Source organism: Macaca nemestrina, chromosome 11 (assembly GCF_043159975.1).
Source record: "Macaca nemestrina isolate mMacNem1 chromosome 11, mMacNem.hap1, whole genome shotgun sequence".
Taxonomy (NCBI): domain Eukaryota; kingdom Metazoa; phylum Chordata; class Mammalia; order Primates; family Cercopithecidae; genus Macaca; species Macaca nemestrina.
Window position 1 is genome coordinate 75,811,513 of NC_092135.1, and position 22,199 is coordinate 75,833,711.

Sequence of the window (22,199 nt, forward strand, 5' to 3'; positions counted from 1 at the left end):
AGAAAGGAAAGGCTGAAGCAATTTTTACAACTCACTTGAGAAGGAGGGCATTGAATTACAGACTGCCCCCAGAACAATCGGAGGATGCTCACCCCATCTCTTTCCCTTGAGTGTAGGATTCAGGAAGACCATCTAGTTCACTGGCTTAATTGTGTGTATATTTACGAAAGGACCAAAGAGCTAAGGAGGATATAAGAAAACAAGTGTGCCTAGTTAGTTTATGCTTCACAGTTTTGTAAAGAAACTCGACACTAACCAGGTATTTACAAGCTTAGTTAGAAAGTACTTTATAGAGTTCTGAACAATGAAATAGCTGCCAGCCATCAGGATGATCCATGAGAAGAGAACACTTGTAAAAACTAGGACTTGAGACAGTGCCTTAGGACATAAGATTAAAATGTCTACATTCACTTTCCTTGACTACACACAAAAAGAAATAGAAATAATAGTAAATGCCTGAGCTGGAAAGAACTAAGAGAAGTGATAGGAATTGCTTAGACAGGTTCATAGGATGGAATAATAGTAAGCTGGGAATATTCAGTTCAAGGAGTTAAATAGTTCCTAATGTTAACAGCAGCAGCCAGCTATGGAGCAATCTTTCTTTCTTCCCAGTCTAATGGAAAATACCATTGACAAAGTCACTTAAAATCAATGGACTGAAACACTTAAGAGAAGCAAAAGGGAGCAAAATATTAATTTTGTCAGGAGAAAGGGCTAGAACGGCATTTCTCACTTCTATTTTTGGCATCCATTCAGTAAACTGAACAGTTTACATCCGAGTGCCCAGCTTAAAGACCATGAATGCAGTTTCTAAACGCAGAGTTAAGATCTTGGTGAATCAAGGCTTCTACAACCAGAATTATTTTTTTCTCCCTGATTCCCTTCAAATATAGAGGCCATAAAACATAAATTTGCAATAAGCAGTTTTTTTTGAGTATTAGAATCACAAAATACAAATAGAACTTTTGTTTTCAGGAATTATCCTAATAAAATAGAAATGAAACTTATTTTTGGAGGGAGAAACTTTTATTTTCCTGAAATGATACTGTTTTGTCTTCTAACTATAAAAGTATATAGAATGTCAGTAGAGATGGTGCTATAAGTTCATGCTTTTACACATCTGATCTCTTCCAAAAGCAGAGCAAAGACTGATAAAACACAGAGGAAATCAGAAAGACATTTAGAGATTGAAAGGAAGAGAGAAGAAAAGGAGAGGGGTAGGGAGGAGAAGGGAAAGGAGGGAAAAGATCTCTAAACTCACAAGCCTGAAGACATGTAGGCCTGTTGAACTCCAAGTCCAGAAACAGGCTGGCAACGATCGTCGGAATTTCAGTTCCTGCTGGGGCGTAGGGAACAGGTGACCCAGCTTCACCCCAAGAAACTAAACCAAGCTGCCTCCAGCTTGGTGTAATATTACTACATAGCAGGAAATCTGAGCCACCAGAATAGGTCCTGGTTCTTGACTGGGGTCAGGGAGCTGGGCAAACTATTAGACAGGTAGCAAAGAGGGGAAGAGAGAAAGAAAGAAAGCAATGGCACGAGCAAACAAACAAAAACACTCTCCCATCAAAATCAGCTGCAACCCCCAATTCAAAAACACATAATTAATACTAACAACTAAATCAACAACCTATATAATTGGACAAAAAATATTGAGGAATCTGTTAAGCTAAAAATTTGAACACACCTGTCATCAGGGACTGATAGATGAATAATAGAAAAGTATTAAGAATATAGATGACTTGGACGACATTTCATTCTTGATTAACGGGGTCTTAGGAAACATTAGCTGGATAAGCCCTTCCAAAAAAAAAAATAAATAAATAAAAAGATTTTCCTCAGCTGGGTGTGGTGGCTCATGCCTGTAATCCCAACACTTTGGGAGGCCAAAGTGGAAGTATTGCTTGAGCACAGTGGTTCAAGACCAGCTTGGGCAACTAGTGGAACCTCATTTCTACAAAAATTAGCTGGATGTGATGGTGTGCACCTGAACTCCTAGCTACTTGAGAGGCTGAGGTGGGAGGATCACTTGAGTCTGGGAGGTCAAGGCTGCAGTGAGCTGTGATGGTGCCACTGCACTCTAGGTGACAGAGTGAAACCCTATCTCAAACAAACAAACAAGCAAACAAACAAACAAAAAGGACTTTGCTCCCTGAGAGAAAAGAGAGGGATGTGAAAATAAGTTTCTCTTTCTTCGGAACACAGTTATGTGCAGACGTGCTGCCTGGTGCACTATAAAGGGAAAAGCCAGCTGGTGATGGCCAACTACTGAGACAAGCAGAGGGCGGTGGACAGAGACTGGGTCCCTGATCGCATCATCTGGCTGCTGCGCCATCCCCAGAACCACCTCCTGGAGACTTCTCGTCATGTAAGTTAATAAATGCTCTCAGTGTGAACGACACTTGCCCTTGAATATTCTGTTACTTGCAGAAGTCACCCAAATTGATCTATAAATTAGATCAATTTCAATCAAAATCTATACAGAGTTTTCGTGGAACTTGCTAAGCTGCTATTAAAATTTTAGAGAAGAATGACAGGTCAAGAATAAGCAAGCCAGTTTTAAAGGGGAACAGCACTGAGGACTTGGCCTATCAGATATCAAAATGCATTACAAAATTACAGAAATTCAGACAGATATTGGTGGAGAAATAAACAAATAGACCAGCAGGACAAAATTGTGAGCTCAGAAACAGACCCAGGTGTATATGGAAATGCTATAATTTTGAAGTGCCATTACAAAGTGGAGGCAAAACAGTTCTAAGATAATTGGTTATACACATACCGCTTTATACTCCACACAAAAACATAAATTCTAGATGGATAAAAAAGACTATGCATACCAAATGAATATAAAAAGATATACAATAATGCCATTATAACTAAAGGTAGATAAAGATTTTTATAACAAAACCTTTAAAGCACAAATCAAAAAGGGAGGTTAATAAATTTGACACATTAAAATTAAAATATTCCACAAAACCAAAGATACCTGTTGAGAGAGGCAATCCACAAAACCAAGCCATGCAGGTCAGGACTGCAAGGCCTTAGTTCAGTTCTCAGGATTGTATTTGCAGTGAACAAACCTGAGAGATGAAGTAACATCTTTCCGCAGACAAACACCAGGCTTGATACCACTCAATAGAAAAGGGATATATTTCCCAAGCACAGTGTTGTAATATGACCTCTTCTGTAATATGACCCAGTACACGTGCAGGCCCACACCCACCTGTTGCACTTGTGGAACTTGGAGAACATGGGGAACCAGCACTATTGTTACAGTTTACAATATAAGGTTTACATTTGTATCTACAAGTATATGCTCCATTGTTTTTTAGCCTTACTTCGATATTTAAATATGTTCAATACTCAATACCCATCTTATTTATCCCAACTTCCCCACTCATCACCTGCTTGGCTAGATTTCAAACTGTCATATTTTTCAGGAAGGGCTTCTTAGAACAACATTATAGTGCTCTTCTTTGCATGTTTGAAAATATCTCTCCACAGCTTGTGTAATTGTCTATGAGTTTGGCTTTAAATTTTGGAGTTAAAATTAGAGGGTCACATTTTTTTTCCCTGAGGACTTTGTAGATATTGCCCATTGTCCTCTAGCACAGGAGACTGCGACTAGAAAGTCTAACATCCGAATGAATTTTCCTGCAATAGGTGCTTTGATTTTTTTGTGTGTAAATGCCCATATACTTTTTCCAATATCTTTGAAGTCTATTAACACCAAATGTGTTTCAGTGCTAAGCAGTCGGTATCAATTTTGCCTGAAATGGTGTATTTCTTCAGTCTGTAAATCCAAGATTGCCTTTATCTCAATAAAATGTCCTAGTGTTATAATTTTGAATGTTTTTTTTCCTGTTCCATTTGCCATGTTCTCTTTAGAGTTGCCAATTATCCTTAGTTTGGACCTCTGTTATTCTGATTCCATTTTTATCATTCTCCTTTTTTAATGCTTTATTATTTTCCATTTTATTTTCAATTTTGTGTCCCTAAAAGTATTTTAGAAGTATTATTTCTTCTTGTTTTTAATGTAGTATTCCTTTCTGTGCAGCTACATATTTTTCTTCTACTTTTTTCCAAGCTCTACCAACCCAGTTTCTTATCTTTTATACTGCTTATCATTTATTCCTTAAGCTTTTGTATCTCTTTCTTGAACAACTTTATTTTTCCTGAGAGATCTTATTATTTTTTATTTCATTTCATGGAAAACTTTAAGCGTTTTTCTGGTGTGTGTTTTTCACTTGGCTTTTGTTTTCACATCCCTTCCTACTTTTTTTCTTATAGTATCTTTGCATGAGCCCCATGCTGGTGGTTCTTTGTTGGGTGTTAATGTTTAAATGAATAATGGACAGGGAGGGCGAAGTCAGGGGAATGATTTAGGGTGGCTGCATTTGAATTTCAGTCTATTATCTTTGAGTGTTTTCTCACCAACACTCTGCTCTGAGCAGCCATTTCAGTTTCTGCCTGGTGAGAAGTCTCCTATGCTTACTGTGAAGTCCAATATGACGTAGATATTTTTGTGTAATGAATTAGCCTTTAAATCTCTTCAGCTGGCCAAGATAAGCAGCTGCAGGGTGACTTGCCACTCATGTTCCCATTTATCCTGATACATTAACAGCCTTGTTTCCAGGATGACTTGTCTGCAACTTTTTTTGTTCCACTCACCCTGGCCACCCCTTCTGCCAATCTATGGCAGCAAGGAGGACTCAAGAAACATCCCTGAGCCTGCCCAGGCATCTGCTCTTACTGTTTCAAGCAAGTATACATGACTTATTTTGGTGAACACTGTGCTCTGCCCAAGATGGCTAAAGGCAAGTAACCTCACTCAGCCTTTTATTCAATACTTCATCTTACCTAGTTGCTACTGAATTAAGCAGCCCTCCCAACCTTATATGAGGTGGAAGTGGAGTGATGACTTGTGGCATGGGGTTATGAGTACTTCTTTTGTGGATTACGGAGTTTGCATGTCTTGTCCTGGTGTTCAGATTGGTCTTTAATTGCTAAAAGAAAAGATAAATCCATTTAGCAAATCCTCTCTCCTGGCACCCTGACTTTTAAGTTTGTTCTCTTGCTAAGAGGTTGACTACCTGCCCTTTCCTTCCATGAGATGATAAACTCATGACTCTTCCTGGAAGAGAAGATACAAGAAAATATGACTCAAAAGGAGAAAATTTAAAGCTCCCTCAATTTAATGGTTGTGAAAATGTAATCTCATTTATATACCCATGTTTTGATAAAAACAGCTTTTTATATATGTTGTTTCTCCCCTTTATTATTCACCTAAAATTGTATCAAAGACATTGTTTCTATGAATATAGACATATATCATTGTTTTAAAACACTACATAGAATTTCATTATATAAATATATTGATATTTGAATTATTTACTATATGAAATATACTATATAGGATATATATAATATACTATATATATAAATATACTATAGTATATATATAATATACTATATAGTACTAAATACACTACTATAGGAATGCAATAAGTATTCTTATATACTCGGTTTGGTCTGGTCTCCATCCATTTCATTATTCTAAATTTTAAGAGGAGGAGTTGCTGGGTGCAAAGCCTATCCCTTTTTCAAGTTAAAATATATTTTTAGCTATTCGGGAGGCTGGGGCAGGAGAATTGCTTGAACCCGGGAGGCGGAGGTTGCAGTGAGCCGAGATCACGCCACTGCACTCCAGCCTGGGCCTCCAGCCTGGGTGACAGAGCAAGACTCCATCTCCAAATATATTTTACCAAACTGATGTCCATAAAAGTTATCCCAACTTAAGTTCCCACTATCAGTAACGAGAAAGTCAATTTTCTAATTCCCATACTCATACTGGTTATTACAATTATTTTCAAGCTTTACCAATCTGATGGCTGAAAAAAATCATAGAGCTGTTTGAAAGTGCTTATTCTCATCAGAATTGAATGATTGTTCTAATGAGCCTTTACCTACCAAATGAATAAAACATATTAACTGGTATTTTTGCATTTGATTTTTTAACATTAAATCTTTGATTCATCTGAAGTTTACACTGGCATTACAGAAATAAGGCAAAAAGCTGGGTACTCATTTTTCAGTGTTATAAGAGGGCAAAGGATTATCTAGAACAGTGATCTGTAAACCCTTGTCTGCTAGTCAAATCTGATCTACTACCTATTTTTGTCAATAAAGTTTTATTGCAACACAGCCATGCTCATTCTTTATAAATATTGTCTATGACTGCTTTTGTGTTATAATGGGCAAAGTTAGGTAGCTGCAATAGAGACTCTGTGACTTGCAAACCCTAAAATATTTACTATCTGGGCATTTACAGAAAACATTGCCGATTTCTGATCTAAGAAATGTACTTAGTTCCTTCCTCTCACTGGTTAATACAGATAAAAGACTCCAGATTTAGTGAAATTACATGTTAACTTGTACCTTTCTCTGGTAGAGATACAAGTGACTCTCTCCAGTAGAAAAGATAATCTTGAAGGCTATAGTTTATGGCTTAGTTTTGTCTTTAACCAGTGTTGTTTTTAACTTTGAAATTGTATCCTAACATTGCCCATAAATACCTAACTTCTCAAGTACTCTTTGGACTGATTTTAACATCATATTGGTTCTCTCATACATTAATGAGTTTAAAAAATCTTCAGCTTGCATTTGTTTTATATTTATATGAATCATAATTTTGCCTTTTATAAAAATTATATTTTTATAGGTATGAACTAGAAATCCAGCTTCTTACGGTTCTTTTTTCCCCAAATTGCCAGCCATTTGCTTCCAAAACATTTATAGAATAATACATCATTCTCCCCATCTATCTAATTGTTACATATGTGGATTGAATACAAGATAACTAATTATAGAATATAATTTGCATATTGATTATAGATTTAAAAGTTCACAGATACAGCTATACAAAAAAATAACATTCTTTTTCTATAATTCAACTAAATTTATCTGCTTGACCCCAAGCCTGCTTATTGACAGAATACAAAAGAGATTACTCCAGTTAAATCCGCCACTTCAGGTTTTCTCAGTCATTTCAGATTTAAACTCATTTAATACTGAAATTTTCACCAAGGTGACCTGCACCTTTCCGGGTGCTTGGAAGAGACACGGCAGGTCTGCAGTCACCCGCTCAAGCAGATTGGCCTCTGTTCTGAGATAAGAAGGCCTTGCTGGCCCTCAGCATAGTCATTCCTAACACTGGATATGCATAAATATCCACAGCCCCTTCAGCACCAGGTCACAACCCTGTCCCTTCCTCATCCTGACAGCTAGGCTTCTTCAGGCCCCAGCCCTCCCTCTGTTAATGTCTGCCAGGAAATGGGGAAAGCTGCATTTGCCTCTTATGCTCCTTCGGGACTCTAGAAAAGCTGTCAGGCTCTCACTGCCTCTTAACGCCTCTGACATTGTCACCTATTTTTCCTGCCATGGTGTCTAGGGGAAGTTTCAACTCCCCCCACCCGCTCTCCAACGCCCACCACCATCACTATACGGAGAATTGAGTCTGGGAGCAAGGTTAGGAAGACTGATGACCTCACATTTCTTATTCTCCTCTCCGATTCTCCTCCCTTAGTCCAGGCAATCCAAGAATGGGATAGTCTATGGCTTCATCTATTCTCTTTCCATTCTACTGTTTTGTTCATAATTTTACGTTCTGATTCATTCAAGCCTTTAGGAAAAAGTTTTGGTTTTCCAGAATAACCCTGCTATAAATTTTATATTATTTATTTATTCATTTATTTATTGACTGATTGATTTTCAGAGGTGGTGTTTCACTATTTTGCCCAGGCTGTCCTTGAACTCCTGGGCTCAAGCAATCCTCCTGCCTCAGCCTCCTGAGTAGCTGGGACTGTAGGTGCATGCTACTGTGCAAAGCCCTGCTATAAATTTTAAAAGTCCATTTTGGAACTTAAAATTCCATTTAACTGTTCCCGTATTCTCAGTCATTCCTCCCCTGAAGTAACATACCACATGCTTACTGTCAAGTTGGGGAGGGGTGTGGACAGGGAGACTTCCCTTAACCCCTTGATATCAATCTTTTTTTCCTGAAATTTTTGCTTTACATTATGTAGATAATTATTGGTTATAACACATCTAAAAAATGGAACTAGCACTTTGCATAAGAAAAAGCTCTTTGGTGTTTATCACAAATACCAGCGGCATCAGAGGTGATGAAGACTGTCTAAGAAGCATCCTGCTAGTGACAGGTTCATTGATAATAAGAAAGAAAGAAAGGTCATAATTAATATGGAAAAGGTATAATTGAACTGTGGATTTGCTTGGTAATACGGAGATCTTATATGGATTCCTTTATTATTATAAAAATATACTTATTATTGAAATATTTCCAGTAAAAATAACTTTGTCAAGTTTGAAAATCTTCTAATACAGTAGATTAGAAGGGTGGTCATTCTTGCTAATCATCTAACTTGGACTCGTTTTTATGGTGTGGTCTAACTCTTTGGCAAATGACCAAAAAAGTACAGATGATGGAAGCTGACATTGAATGTGGGGGCAGAGATAAACATTCTCCTGTTTATCCTGGCTTCTTCTCCTGAATGTGGCGTGACTGTTTCTCATCTCCTTTCTATAATTTCTACTGCACAACTTGGGTGGTGCACAGAACTGTGACACCTACAAGCCTAAAGTCTTGAGAAGCCTTTGGTGAGAAGTGTATTAAAGGAATGCCCAGCATTGGTAGGTTTTCTGCTGGGGATGCCACATAAATAGATACTTTTACCCCAAACTTCTCCTACCACCTCCACAGGCAGCAGACTTGCCAACAAGTCTTTACAGCTTCTGGAACAATACTGAACAGATTAATATTTTTTTTCACCTGGTTCACTTTTACTCTCAGAGTTCATCCCTATGGTGTTAGAGGAGCTCATTCTCACTATAAACTAAAAATAAAGTCCTACTCCAACTGAACAGACCCCCTCTTGGCCAAGGGGACCCAAGAAAAACCTTAAAAACTGAATTCCTGGCCATAAATGGAAGGAAAGTCAAATAGCCTTCTCATTATTTGCCCTCCGTTTTGGAGTTCATACACAGCTGAGCAGCATTAATGTTCAAATAGAGGTCATAGACTCATGAAACAGACTCATTCTGGCAATAAGATACCAAATTATAAACAAGACCTAACACATGTAAGGCAAGGAAGGGTTAAGTCATTCCTGCAAGCCACCAACCTTGCTACATAGCATCCTTATCTTAATTTGAAACATTCCTTTCTGCTGACTCTGAGTTTTAGATAGAGCCTTACTCCTTTAATCAATTGCAAATTAAAGAATCTCTGAACCTACCTATAACCTGTAAGTCCCTGCTTCAAGATATCCTGCCCTTTCGTGCCAAACCAATATATACCTTCCATGTATTGATGTATGTCTTTCCCTGTAACTCCTGCCTCCAAAAAATGTATAAAACCAAACTGCGATCCAACTACCTTGGGACCACTTACTCAAGGCTTCTTTTGTTTGTATTTCCCCTGGGCCACAGTCACTCATATTGGCTCAGAAAAAGCCTCTTTACCTATATAACAAACCTGCACATGTATACCTGAACCTAAAATAAAAGTTAAAAAAAAAAAGGAGTGAGTTTCATATTTCAAGAGATGCTTTTCTGGAGGTGCTTTGAGGGACTTGATGACAGAGGAAACTTTCAATAATAAGTCTGTAAAACACACAAGGTAATAGAAACACTTATCCATTTAAAATATGCTATTCTGGGCTGGGCACCATGGCTCACACCTATAATACCAGTACTTGGGGACGCCGAGGCGGGTGGATCAACTGAGGTCAGGAGTTTGAGACCAGCCTGGCCAACATGGCAAAACCCCAAAAATTAGCTGGGCATGGTGGTGGGCACCTATTATCCCAGCAACTCGGGAGGCTAAGGCAGGAGAATCACTTGAACCCAGGAGATGGAGGTTTCAGCGAGCTGAGATTGCGCCATTGCACTCCAGCCTGGGGGACAGGGCGAGATTCCGTCTCAACAACAACAACAACAACAACAACAACAAAAAGCGATCTTGCCTTTACAAAGAATAAAATTTTGTAATTTCAAACAACATGAATTAGCTTGAAGGATGTTAAGTGAAATAAGCCAGGTACAGAAAGACAAATACTGGATGATCTCACTTATTTCTAAAATTTAAAAAGTTGAACTCATAGGAGCAAAAAGTAGAATGGTAGTTGCCAGCGGCTAAAAGTAAAAGTGAGTGGAGAGTTGTTGGTCACAGTGTACAAGTTTCATTAGACGGAAGGAATATGTTTTTGAGCTCTATTACACAGCATGGTGACTATAATTAGTAACAAGGTATATTTCAGAATTGCTAAGAGTGAAGTTCAAATGTCCTTCCCACAAAAAATAAGTATGTGAGGGGATGCATATATTAATTAATCATCCCACAATATATACATGTATCAAAACATCACACTGTATACCATAAATACATAAAATTATTATTTATCAATTAAAATTTAGAACATTAGAATTAAAAAAAATCAAAAAACCAAAACAAAACAAAAATAAAATATTTTACAGAGTTTGGTTTTTCCATCAATATCACTTTGGAGGGGGGTGGGTAAGAAAAGAGAAGATATAATGAGGAGTGTTCCAGAATTTTCTGCCCCAACATTAGTCTTAGAGTGTTCAGCAGTGATAGCAAAGAGACCTTTTGAACTTTCAGTAGAATACCAGCCAGTGCTGTTATCGTTTGTACCATCTACCCTAACTAGATGGTGTTTTTTGACCACTCCTCTCCCTACTTCATACCATGAAGATATTGCTATTTCTACCGTTCCCTCCAGCTCTGCCCCTACATTCAATATCAACTTCCATCATCTATACTTTTTTGGTCATTTGCCAGAGTTAGACCACACCATAAAAACGAGTTCAAGTTAGAAGATTAGCAAGAATGACCACCCTTAGATGGTTTAAGTTGCTTTCATATCTGTTTACAAGTGAGCTAGCAAACAATGAGTTTGCCTGTGTCCAGATTCCAGCCTACCTACCCCTGACCCTCACCCCCGGCCACTTGCTCCCACAGGGACCTTGGGGTGGTTCAGATTATCCTGGAAGCCAAAGCCCCAACAGTTGCCCTTCCTGCCTTTGTTTAATGGGGGCTTCTCTGTGGCCCTGAAACCTGCCAGGTACTAATGAGCACCCCCACCGCTTCCCATCCTTTAAGGGGCTTTAGAGTCAGGCAGTGGAGGTGACTGGCAAGTCATGCAACTCTCTGAACCTTATTTCCTCATCTATAAAATTATTATAGGGTGATAATAACACCTACCTTATAAGATGAGGATTAAATGAATGCAAATGTTTCACAAAGTTTCTGAAAGCACTCCATTAAGTATGGGCTATTGGAGTGTGTGTGTGTGCATGTTCTCCCAAGGTTCAGCTGAGATTTATACAGTCACAGGATACTTTTCAGGCTATTGTTTGTGTAAACCACACTGACTGAAACAGAAATAGCCCCAATCTCTGCTAAAATCTGGGGAAACACTTCTAAACATTTTAGACGTAGATTTTAAAAGAAACTCATTATTGTGAGTCTTACAATACTTATTATTGAATCTCCAAAATTTACCCTAAGGTTCTTATTCTTTGAGGAAAATAAACCTAAAGGCAAAGGGAATAATCTTTTGTAAGTAAAGTGTGGCAAAATAACATTCTGTCAGGTATTAAAGCAACTCTTAATTGCTAGACAATTCCTGATCTTTGAAGCAAGTTCTCAGCAAAGATATTAAATTGCTGCCAAGGGTTTAGACATTTAGCTTTCAAGAATTTAGATTGATGATGATTATTATTTCAATATTGTTGCTTATCTACCCAGCAGATTTCCCCCTGAAAGCCAAAGGGCTTAATAAAACCAGAAAGCTGGCCACAAATAGCCACGGTGAGGCAGCCCTAAGGCCCTGAATGAGATGCTTCCTTCTGGAGTGGCAGGAACTCCTGCAGGGAAGTGAACAGCGGCCCTCTTCACCTGGTAAGGCTACTCTGTGCCGGAATTCACAGGTTCACAGCAGCTGTGAAAGAACCTGGAAGCCTCCACAGGACAAACCTGCTGCAGGGAACAGCCCAGCAACGACCGGCCATTCCAATCTGCTCGAGTCCAGTTTGTCTGGGCTCCAAGAGCTAAGGGTACTGAATCTCCACTCATTTGTTTGCTTCCTCCTTGCCTTACGAAGGCCATGGAGCATTGTCGGGACTGAAATCCACCCCCAGAAATGCTGAAGGCATTACCCTTCATAGGTAAATAAAATGTGAGACAGACACTTGAGTTTATCTTCTAATGGAGCTGTGTGAGGTTGGGCAAATCACTGAACCCCTTAGTTCCTTCATCTGCAATTACAAAGGCCTGGGATAGATCTAGAAAGTCCCTGTTAGCTTAAAGTCTATGTTTCTAAGTTTACTGAAAAATGAGAATGAAATACACATAAAGAAAATAAAAAACTCTTGTTTTATGAAAAGTTGCCTCATGATTGAAGAGTCAGGAAGAGAGTGATTCAAGTCAATTTCACAAGTTTAAATACAAATAAACTCAACTTTATTCTATTCACACCGTCTTCAACTTTAAAAGATAACAGATAACTTACTGGTGATTCGATGTCCTCTAGGAGTAAAACAGAACAGCGTTCACATTTCAGCAGAGTTTGGGCCCGATGCATTATTTTCTTGACAATTTTCTCCAGGTCAGTTTGTTCTTCAAAGAGGTCATTAACCACCTCTAGCAAAGCCTAGAAAATATGAAATAGTTGTATTTAGGTGGATGTAAAACTGAAAAAACATTGTTTTTTTTTTCTTAAAATTTAATTTAGTCTTTGCTTTAATAAAATATAATAAATCTTTTTGTGTAGCTAATTTTAAAAACTTTTATGATTGTTTTGATATATTTTTATCACTCAATTTTAGAATACATGCTTAAACTGCAAAATACAACTTGAGAATAGAGCTAGTTCTTGTAACAGGTTTGAAAATAAGTAACTCAAAACCTAAGCTATTGGAACTCTAGATTATTTTGAGTCTTAAAGGATGATGATTATAGGGGTCACTTGAGAGGCAGGTGTAACCAAGTCAACTATAACCCTTGTTTCTCTGACTATAGATTAGCCTTCTTCCTTACCAACATTGTTTTGTAAAATGTTGAAAATTACTAAAGAGCACCAGAGAAGACCCTTTCCCTCTTCACTGTTGATCTTCACTACAGATTAACTTCCCTCTTCTCCTCTCACACAAGGACTCCATGGCCATCACAGTGCCTTAAGATGGAATGTTAAATATACTCTATTAAATTGGAAAGAAAATGAAAACCAGCTATAAAGAAAACAAGTTGTATAGAAAAGAAAACAAACTGTAACTAATTATATTGTTATAACTCATACACCAGCCTTGTATAGAAAATGCTGAAATCCTATTAAATTTCGTTGCTTTGTGCCTATAGAAGCAAGAGTCTAACTTTTAACTTTGGAACATTTACCCTATTTCTCTGGAGTCTGCATCTCCTGGATTGGCCATTCCCAGCTTTTCACTTTAATAAACTCTTTAGAACTAAATTCTGATTATTAATATTTCAGTTTGACACAGGGATCACATAACCATTAGCTATAGGCATTTCTCCTCTCCTATAGTAATTTTTATGCAATGCAACTAGGTACAAACCCAATATTTTGGCTGGGGCAGTGGCTCATGCCTGTAATCCCAGCACTTTGGGAGGCCGAGGCAGGTGGAGTTTGAGACCAGCCTGGCTAATATGGTGAAACCCCGTCTCTACTAAAAATACAAAAAAATTAGCCAGGCATGGTGGCATGTGCCTATGGTCCCAGCTACTCTGGAGGCTGAGGCAGGAGAATCGCTTGAGCCCAGGGAGCAGAGGTTGCAGTGAGCCGAGATCGCACCACTGCATTCCAGTCTGGACAACAGAGTGAGACCCTTTCTCAAAAACAAACAAACAAAAAACAAAAACAAAAACAAAAAACAATATTTTATAAATAATGAATACCTCTAAAGCACATTGATTTCCGAAAATTACAAAGCAGCTCTTCCTCACTATCAGGAAGAAAGAGATTCTTGGTCAAACTTCAGACTTTTTCACTAATACACATCCCTTATACAACTCTGAAAGAATTAGAGAGGTGAATGCTAATTAAGGTTCAGATTCTTAAATATATATATATATATAATATATGTAATTTACATTTAGTCTTTGCTAAATATAAATATATAAACTACATATATAATATAAATATATAATATATACATATCCTTCATATATAAAATATATATACCCTCCATATATATAAATAAATATATATGTACACACATACATATATACCCTCCTTAATTCCTCTACACAAGAGGACATACTGCTTTATCCCAAACTGTCCAGGAGAACATTTAGATATTTATATATCAGGAAAGAAACACATTAATTTTTTTTTTAAATAGCAGAATGAAAAGTACACGACTTAGAAAAAAATCTGAAGCTCTAACTTGAAAACTGTACTTATTTAAAATTAAATTGTAGTAACCTGTGATTTTCTCCAGCTAAGAAATTAGCTGCAATTTTTTTTCTTTTTTTTTTTTTTGCATTGAAATAATGTTTGTTTGCTCAGGTCAGGTATGCATTTGTGAAAAATAAAAAATAAAAATAAACAATATTTGCTTGGAATTTTTAATGGCATGGATGTTTCCAGAGATTTAAGAATGGTAGGTTATGTACACGTGGTAGGTATTATGCTTCTCTCAGACAGCAATCAGAAAATTACACAGACAGCGAATTGCCCAGAGGGCACTTGATTCAATAGAATGTAGAAAGAGGTGCAATTTCAAGTCTAATCTCTCACAAAAGGATTTCATGAATTGTCAAATTCATACCTATTCATCATGGTGCTAATCATCATCTCAGGGACATGACTAATTTTCAACTTCAATAATGAATTTGATTTGTCCTGAAACCACTGAAACGTGAAAATTTCTTCTCTGAATCTATTCGGGTAAAAAAGCATTTGAGTAGCTGGGCGTGGTGGCTCATGCCAATAATCCCAGCACTTTGGGAGACCAAGGCAGGTAGATCACATGAGGCCAGGAGTTCTAGAGCAGCCTGGGCAACATGGTGAAACCCCGTCTCTACTAAAAATACAAAAAAATTAGCCAGGTGTGGTAGTGCACACCTGTAGTCCCAGCTACTCAGGAGGTTGAGGCAGGAGAATCACTTGAACCTGGGAGGCAGAAGTTGCAGTGAGCCGAGATCACGCCACTGCACTCCAGCCTGGGTGACAGAGTAAAAAAAAAAAAAAAAAAAAAAAAAGAAAAGAAAAGACATTTGAATGAGTTAGGAAAAACATGAAATAAGTCCAGTTCACTGAGCAACTGAAAGAGGACCAAATATCCTAGGTAGGGTTATTGAAACCACCATTGCAAAATTATCGCTGGGCTGACCGTAGAACCAGCTCCATTTTTCTTCTAATCTCCAAACTGTCCTTGTTCATTTCTGGGCATAGGCTGAACTAACTTTGGGAGGAACATAGTTTATAGTTTATTGTTTAAAACAAAGATGATAATAGCCCTTTCCCAAAACAAACCTCTTTCTTCTCTGGGGACTAGAATGCCTTTGTAGGACTAACAAATTAGCCACAAAATCAGAAATTATGGATTAGGAGTCATACAGCTGACTCTTCCTAAACTGCTCCTCAGATCAGTGCTTCAGATATTTTGTAGACCCTGCACCCGATGGATCAGCTGGCACCACCCAGATCGATAAATTGGCTCATCTGATCTTGTGACCTTCCCGACCCAGGAGCTAACTCAGGGCAAGAGGACAGTTTCAATTCTCTATGATTTCATCTCCAACCCAACCAATCAGCATTCCCTACTCACTGGCCTTCCCCCACCCACCAAATTATCCTTAAAAACTCTGATCTGGGGAGACTGATTTGAGTAATAATAAAACTCTGGTCTCTGACACAGCCAACTCGGTGAATTAACCTTTCTCTATTGCAATTTCCTTGCCTTGAGAAATCGACTTTGTCTAGGCAGTGGGCAAAGTGAACCCACTGGGTGGTTACATTATCTCTAAAGAAAGACCGAACAGAGCTAAGGACCATATTGCTCCACGATCCCAAAGCAAACAGGAACAACAAAAGGTGAAAAAACTTTTAAGTGAATCTTGCTATTTGGCATTTGGACAGCAAATCTCTGTAAGGGGTCAATGCACAATAATTTCATGTTCAGATATTAAAAATCAGAATTTTCTGAGTAATTACAAGCAAAATGCCCTGTTATTAATGGGGAAAACATTATTTCTTTAATCATCTAGACTATTTCTTCAGATGGATCATATTAACTGAACAATTATTTAACTTTTCAATTTGTTGTGATTGCATGGAGAGAGCCTCTGGGATCCATATACAAGAACATTCACCTCAGAGGAAAAACTAATTGTGCCTTGAGTCTTGCACTGACAAATCACATTATAGTAATTTTATTGTTTCTAATTTAAAATTGCTGCTTTATTAACGAGTGATGAAAGTTTTACAAATAACAATGCAGACTAGCTCCAGGATAGGAGAAAAAGAGAAGAAAATCTGGGATATCTGTCAGGCCTCTGAGCCCAAGCTAAGCCATCATATCCCCCTGTGACCTGCACGTATACATCCAGATGGCCTGAAGCAACTGAAGATCCACAAAAGAAGTGAAAATAGCCTTAACTGATGACATTCCACCATTGTGATTTGTTCCTGCCCTACCCTAACTAATACGATATAGTCTCCCCCAACCTTAAGAAGGTACTTTGTAATATTCTCCACCACCCTTAAGAATGTACTTTGTACACCTATCCCAAACTTGTAAGAACTAATGATAATCCCATCACCCTTTGCTGACTCCTTTTTCAGACTCAGCCCGCCTGTACCCAGGTGAAATAAACAGCCTTATTGCTCATACAAAGCCTGTTGGTATACTCTCTTCACATGGACTCACGTGACAATATCCAATTCAATAGATAATGGAAACATTTTACACAGTTGAATAGGTCCTGCTTCTTGATGCCAACTTGCCTTCCAGGAAACGGGTATCTGCTTTTTGTCCTTCCTTCTAGTGACCTTCTTTCGCTCCTGGGCGTGTCCTTGGAGCTTTCCATTCTCTCATCTACATATCCATCCCTAAATTAACCCAGCTAGATCCCTGGCTTTAAATAGCCTCTATATGCTGCTGGTTCCCAAATCTCAATCTCCAGTCCTGACATCTCCCCAGAACTTTAGACTCCTGTATCGAACCGTTTACTTGCCAGCTGTGCCAGCCACAAGTCTCTTTCACTCATTTCCCTTATCAGTAAGCCCCATAGATTTCACCAATTTTGGAGGAAGTCTGTCACTTCTCACTGCCCTAGTCCCAGCCATATTACTTTTTGACTTCAATACAATTCTTCCCTAAGTTTTCTCACTGCTTCAGCCTTCTCCCTCCCTCCCCAGCCAGTTTATCGTCTCCAGGGAGGCCAGAGTGAACTCTACTAAAAGTAAGTCAGACTCAGCTCAAAATCGTCTAATGGCTTTCCATTGCACTCAGAATGAAAGCCAAAGCCCTTGCCATGCCCACAGGCTTTTCTACCATCTGGCCTGCCTCCACATTCTCATTTTATTTTTTTTCCCTTTCACTCCCCCCTTTCTCTCTGCTCTCTAAACACACTGACCAAGCTTTCTCCTGACCCAAGTCCTTTGTACTTGGTATTTCCACGGCCAGAATGCTCTCCCCAGACCTTCATGTGGCTTTGCTCCTTCATTCAATTTAGCTTTCTGCTTATAGATCATCTCCTTATAGAGACCTTTTTGATCACCCTCTAAAATACACGTCCTCCCAACCCAACCTTCCTCAACCCTTTATCCCTTTATCTCACTTTATTTTTCCTTGCAGTATTTATCGCTACCTATACTATGCAATTTTAAAAATGTGTTTTCTTATCTATTATCTATTGTTCTCATGAATAGTAAGTTCCATAAGGGCGGGGATTTGGATAGACAGCATGTGAAAGGGAACTACACAATCAATACTTGTTGAATGAATAAATTAATTGTGCCATACACAAGAATGCAAAGATTAATCATACATGAAGCTTCCCTTAAGGAGTTCAAAATGTAGTTGGAGAGGTGGGACCTCCTTAAATATCATAATACAGTGTGATAAGTATTCATAATAGGATAGTGGTAGTAGATACAAGGCAAAACCATAAGTGTAGAAAGGAAGATTAATCAGAAGGCTGAGCTGGGTCCCGAAGAATGTGTGAGGCAGACGGTGTGGTTGGAAGGAGTGGGATTGACATGAGGCATTGAAGGCAGAGAGATGAATACGGTTAAAGGTATGATCAAATGAAACAGATTGTTTGCTGGAAATTGGGGACTATATTGCTGGAGTGCCAGATGAAAGCAGGAGCATGGTAAGACATGGGGCTAAAGATGAAAAGAAGATCAAATCAGAGAAAAGATGTGGTATGCCATGCTAAGGACCATGGCTGTATTAGTCAACTCTGTTCATCTGTTTACTGATAAAAAATATCCATAAAGCATAATAATTAGCAAATGAAATTTTAATCAACTTGATGCCCAGATTAATTAAGGGTTTCAAACCCTTTTGAACATCGTTTTGTTAAATATATTTCTAAATTGTTACAGTAATCTTCCTATATTTAACATTAGAATGAGTATAATATAATTTAATCTCTATTTGATAATGTAGCATTTTTTGAGTACTAGACTTTGCCTTTTTTGCAACTTAGATCTGTAGCTCCTGAAGGTATAAGAGATCTCTCTAAGTGTTTCTTTATAATACTATAAAACAGTCTTTGCATTATTGTTCCAAGTATCTAGTGTGGGGCACTTTCAGAAACCCTTTCAATTTAAAAATTGTTTCAATCCAAAAATTGTTTCAATTCAAAAATAAAATCTGGGAAGTGGGGGTAAGATCATGTTTGTAACATAACTTGCTTCTTAAAGGAACTTAGTTGTAAAAGCATCACCAAATTGTGTTATTGCTTCAAAGCCATAAATAAGCAAGGATTTCTCTGCGGCCTTACAGTATAGATGTGATATTAATTTTCTCTTTTTTTTTTTTTTTGAGATGGAGTCTCACTCTGTCACCTAGGCTGGAGTGCAGTGGCGCAATCTCCACTCACTGTGACCTCCACCTCCCGGGTTCAAGCGATTATCCTGCCTCAGCCTCCCAAGTAGCTGGGACTACAGGCACCCGCCACCACGCCCAGCTAATTTTTGTATTTTCAGTAGAGACAAGGTTTCACCATGTGGGCCAGGCTGGTCTTGAACTCCCGACCTTGTGATCTGCCCGCCTCAGCCTCCCAAAGTGCTGGGATTACAGGCATAAGCAATTGTGCCCAGCCAATTTCATTTTTAAAAGAAGCTTGTACCCCTTCCCCCAAATAACAACAGATAATTTGTATCCACTTCCATTTGGGCTTATTGCTTCAAGTGTATCTTCAACCACAGCCTTGCAGAATTATACAAATAAAAAAAGATTCCTGTACTATTCAAAGATCATTCATTGGCTGTTTTTAAAAGACATAGTGACTTACAGAAACTAGAAAGAGAGTATTGAGGAGTGTCAATAATGTTTTTATTTACTCACTCTGCTTCTTTCATATTCTTTCCTTGAAGCAGCAAAGAGCTGAGCGTTAGATATGGCAATTCCACAAAACGGAAGATACATCTGCATAACCTGGGACAAAGAGAGCAGTAAGAACATTAAAACATAAAAACACTGCTACATCCTTCGCTAAATTCCACACTTCCTCTATATGCCTGATTATAATACTTTATTTGCATCTACAGAGATTGAGTACAGAGAGTTGTTGATACTAGTATTTTAACTTCAGAATGAATATTTTTCAAAGTTAACTGAAAGATGTTGTAAATCAGTCTTTAACTAAAGAATTCACATCTATGAAGATATAAAGTGAAGCAACAGATTATGAGGGCTGTGACATAGGAACTGTGCCTAAAGCAGCTTGTATTGCTTCTTGGATAAAAGAAGGATAAATAAGTAAACAAACTGTGATACACCTGGAATTTAAGGCATGTGCCCATACTCACATTTGGAGGTAGGCAGGATATAAGTCAATTCTTTTGTTGGCATATGGCATATACCATATGTATATGGCACACAATTCACATCTGTAGCAGGGATTTCAGCTTGATTCTAGACCTATCCGCTACTAGTTTTAAACATGCCTGTCAGGCTGGGCCCAGTGGGATCAGCAGGCCTGGCAACCTTCTGCAAAAGAGCTCTAATTGTGTCTACCACTGGGTAGACATAACTGGACACAAATCATACTGGTGGGAGGCTTCTGCAGAAGCCTGATGAGGAAAGGCTGGGAGCCTGTGATGGAGAAGTCCTCCTATGGGCAGAAAAACCCAGCCGTGATGGGCCTACTCCTAACAAAGGCTTTCTTATCATGGAGGTTTAGGCATAGGGATTTTTACTACTGCATTGCACTCTCAAGAAATTCATCTCCAAAGTCTCTGATTCCAGAGAGACAGAATGCGTCAAGTAAAAACTGAAAGAACTATTTCTGTAAATTCTTCACAATGTAGATGAAACAAGTGACATACTTGGGACTTCTCTAAAGCAAGAGGGAAGAAGCATGTTTATATCATAGTCTCTCTATGTCTCTCTTTCTGTCCTCTCTGTCTCTGTCTCTCTCTCTCACACACACACACACACACACACACGCACGCACGCACACACACACAATGGTGCCCTAGGAAGAGGTACAAAGCCCTGGCAAAACAGAACAATTCCTGCTGTATCCAGCAGAAGGCAGTGCAGTGCCTGCTGTGGGTGAGGGATGACGGCAGCCTCACCAACTCAGGAAGCACTTGTGAGGCACCCGGGACATCCAGAACAGAATCACCTGGAGTGCAAGGTAATTACGCAGAGGACTTGAGGTGCACAAAAGATGAAGGGCAATTCACATTCCCTATCACTGAATGTCCTTATTAAAATCTTTCTTTGGTTACCTGGGCATGACCAACTCTGACCTACAGTCCTGGAAAGAATTTCAGAGCCATATAAAAACTAAAGCTATGACTTCATTTGTAAAGAAGATAGAGAAACAATGGGATCAGAATTAAGAAGAGGTACAAAAATAAATGATTTTTGCGGATGTTTTTGGGATAAATTCCTTTTCTGGATTTTCACATATTGCCTTCTGGAACTAGATGTTATTTCTGTTACCCCCTACTTTCCCCTTTCTTGCTACTCCCCCTCATGCCTTAGAAAGTTTGTCCATAAACCAAGATAAAGCTATTGGCATAAAGCTGCCAGATATTCCATCAGAATTTCCCTGCCTTTAGGCAGAATGGGACCACTTTCAATATCACCTACACATACAGCAAGCACTTTCCTTGTAGTTTTCTGGAAGTGTTGTTTTTGGCTCTTTGTTTTTTTCTGCCATGGAGACAGTGACTATAGCGGGGATAAAAGCAAGGAGGAGATGTGGGTTACTTATTTTAACTTTCCACTACTTATTTGTTTTATTTATTTTTGCCTTCAGGGGACAAATTTAAGGTGGTTGGTAAGTCAAGCAAGTAAGAGGGGAGTGACCAAATGAACATGTGAAATGTTTTCTAATATATCACAGGCTTGCTTCACTTCATTTGTAATTCCAATATTTACTGAGTTCCAGGTATTATATGAAATTAAAAAGAATCTGAATTTTAAATCAAATAATCTTTGTTATTTTTACAGTTTTGCTGTATGAAATGCAACAAATCACATAAGCTCTTGAACCTTTTTCTTATCTATAAATGCCAGGTTTATGGTCTTTTTTGGTTCTAATCTTTGGTGATTCAAATAATGTGAAACATCATTAAGCTGCAATATTCTATTTACTAGAGAAAACAAAGAATTCAGTAAACATGCCTGTACCTTATTCAAGAAAAAATAATTTATAATAGTAATTGACATTGGCTAAGCCCTTCTGTCAACATGTCAGGCATGATGCTATGTGTCAGGGATGATGTTAAGCATTGTATATGCACTATATCTGTTTTATATTCACTTATGTTTTACCATTAATCCCAGTTTGCAGATGAGAAAACTAAGGCTTTAAGAACTTACCCAAAGTTCTTGGGAGATAATTCTCTATGGATATTTTGTGTTTCTGCACATGTGGCAAA

General features: G+C 38.3%; 1 protein-coding gene across 9 annotated transcripts in view; it reads right to left on the reverse strand.

Moving 5' to 3' along the window:
- LOC105483169 (phosphodiesterase 11A) overlaps positions 1–22,199 on the reverse strand; it is a 510,053-nt gene that overhangs the window by 284,627 nt on the left and 203,227 nt on the right. For 8 of the 9 annotated variants that reach the window (XM_071072993.1, XM_071072992.1, XM_071072988.1 and 5 more), the window contains 2 exons: positions 19,648–19,737; positions 12,615–12,755 (listed from right to left, as the gene is read on the reverse strand). In XM_071072993.1, the coding sequence (XP_070929094.1) occupies positions 12,615–12,755; positions 19,648–19,737 (231 nt within the window). Of the gene's footprint in view, positions 1–2,989; positions 3,101–12,614; positions 12,756–19,647; positions 19,738–22,199 lie in introns of those variants that run through there. The other variant, XM_024793233.2, reaches the window with a different exon arrangement.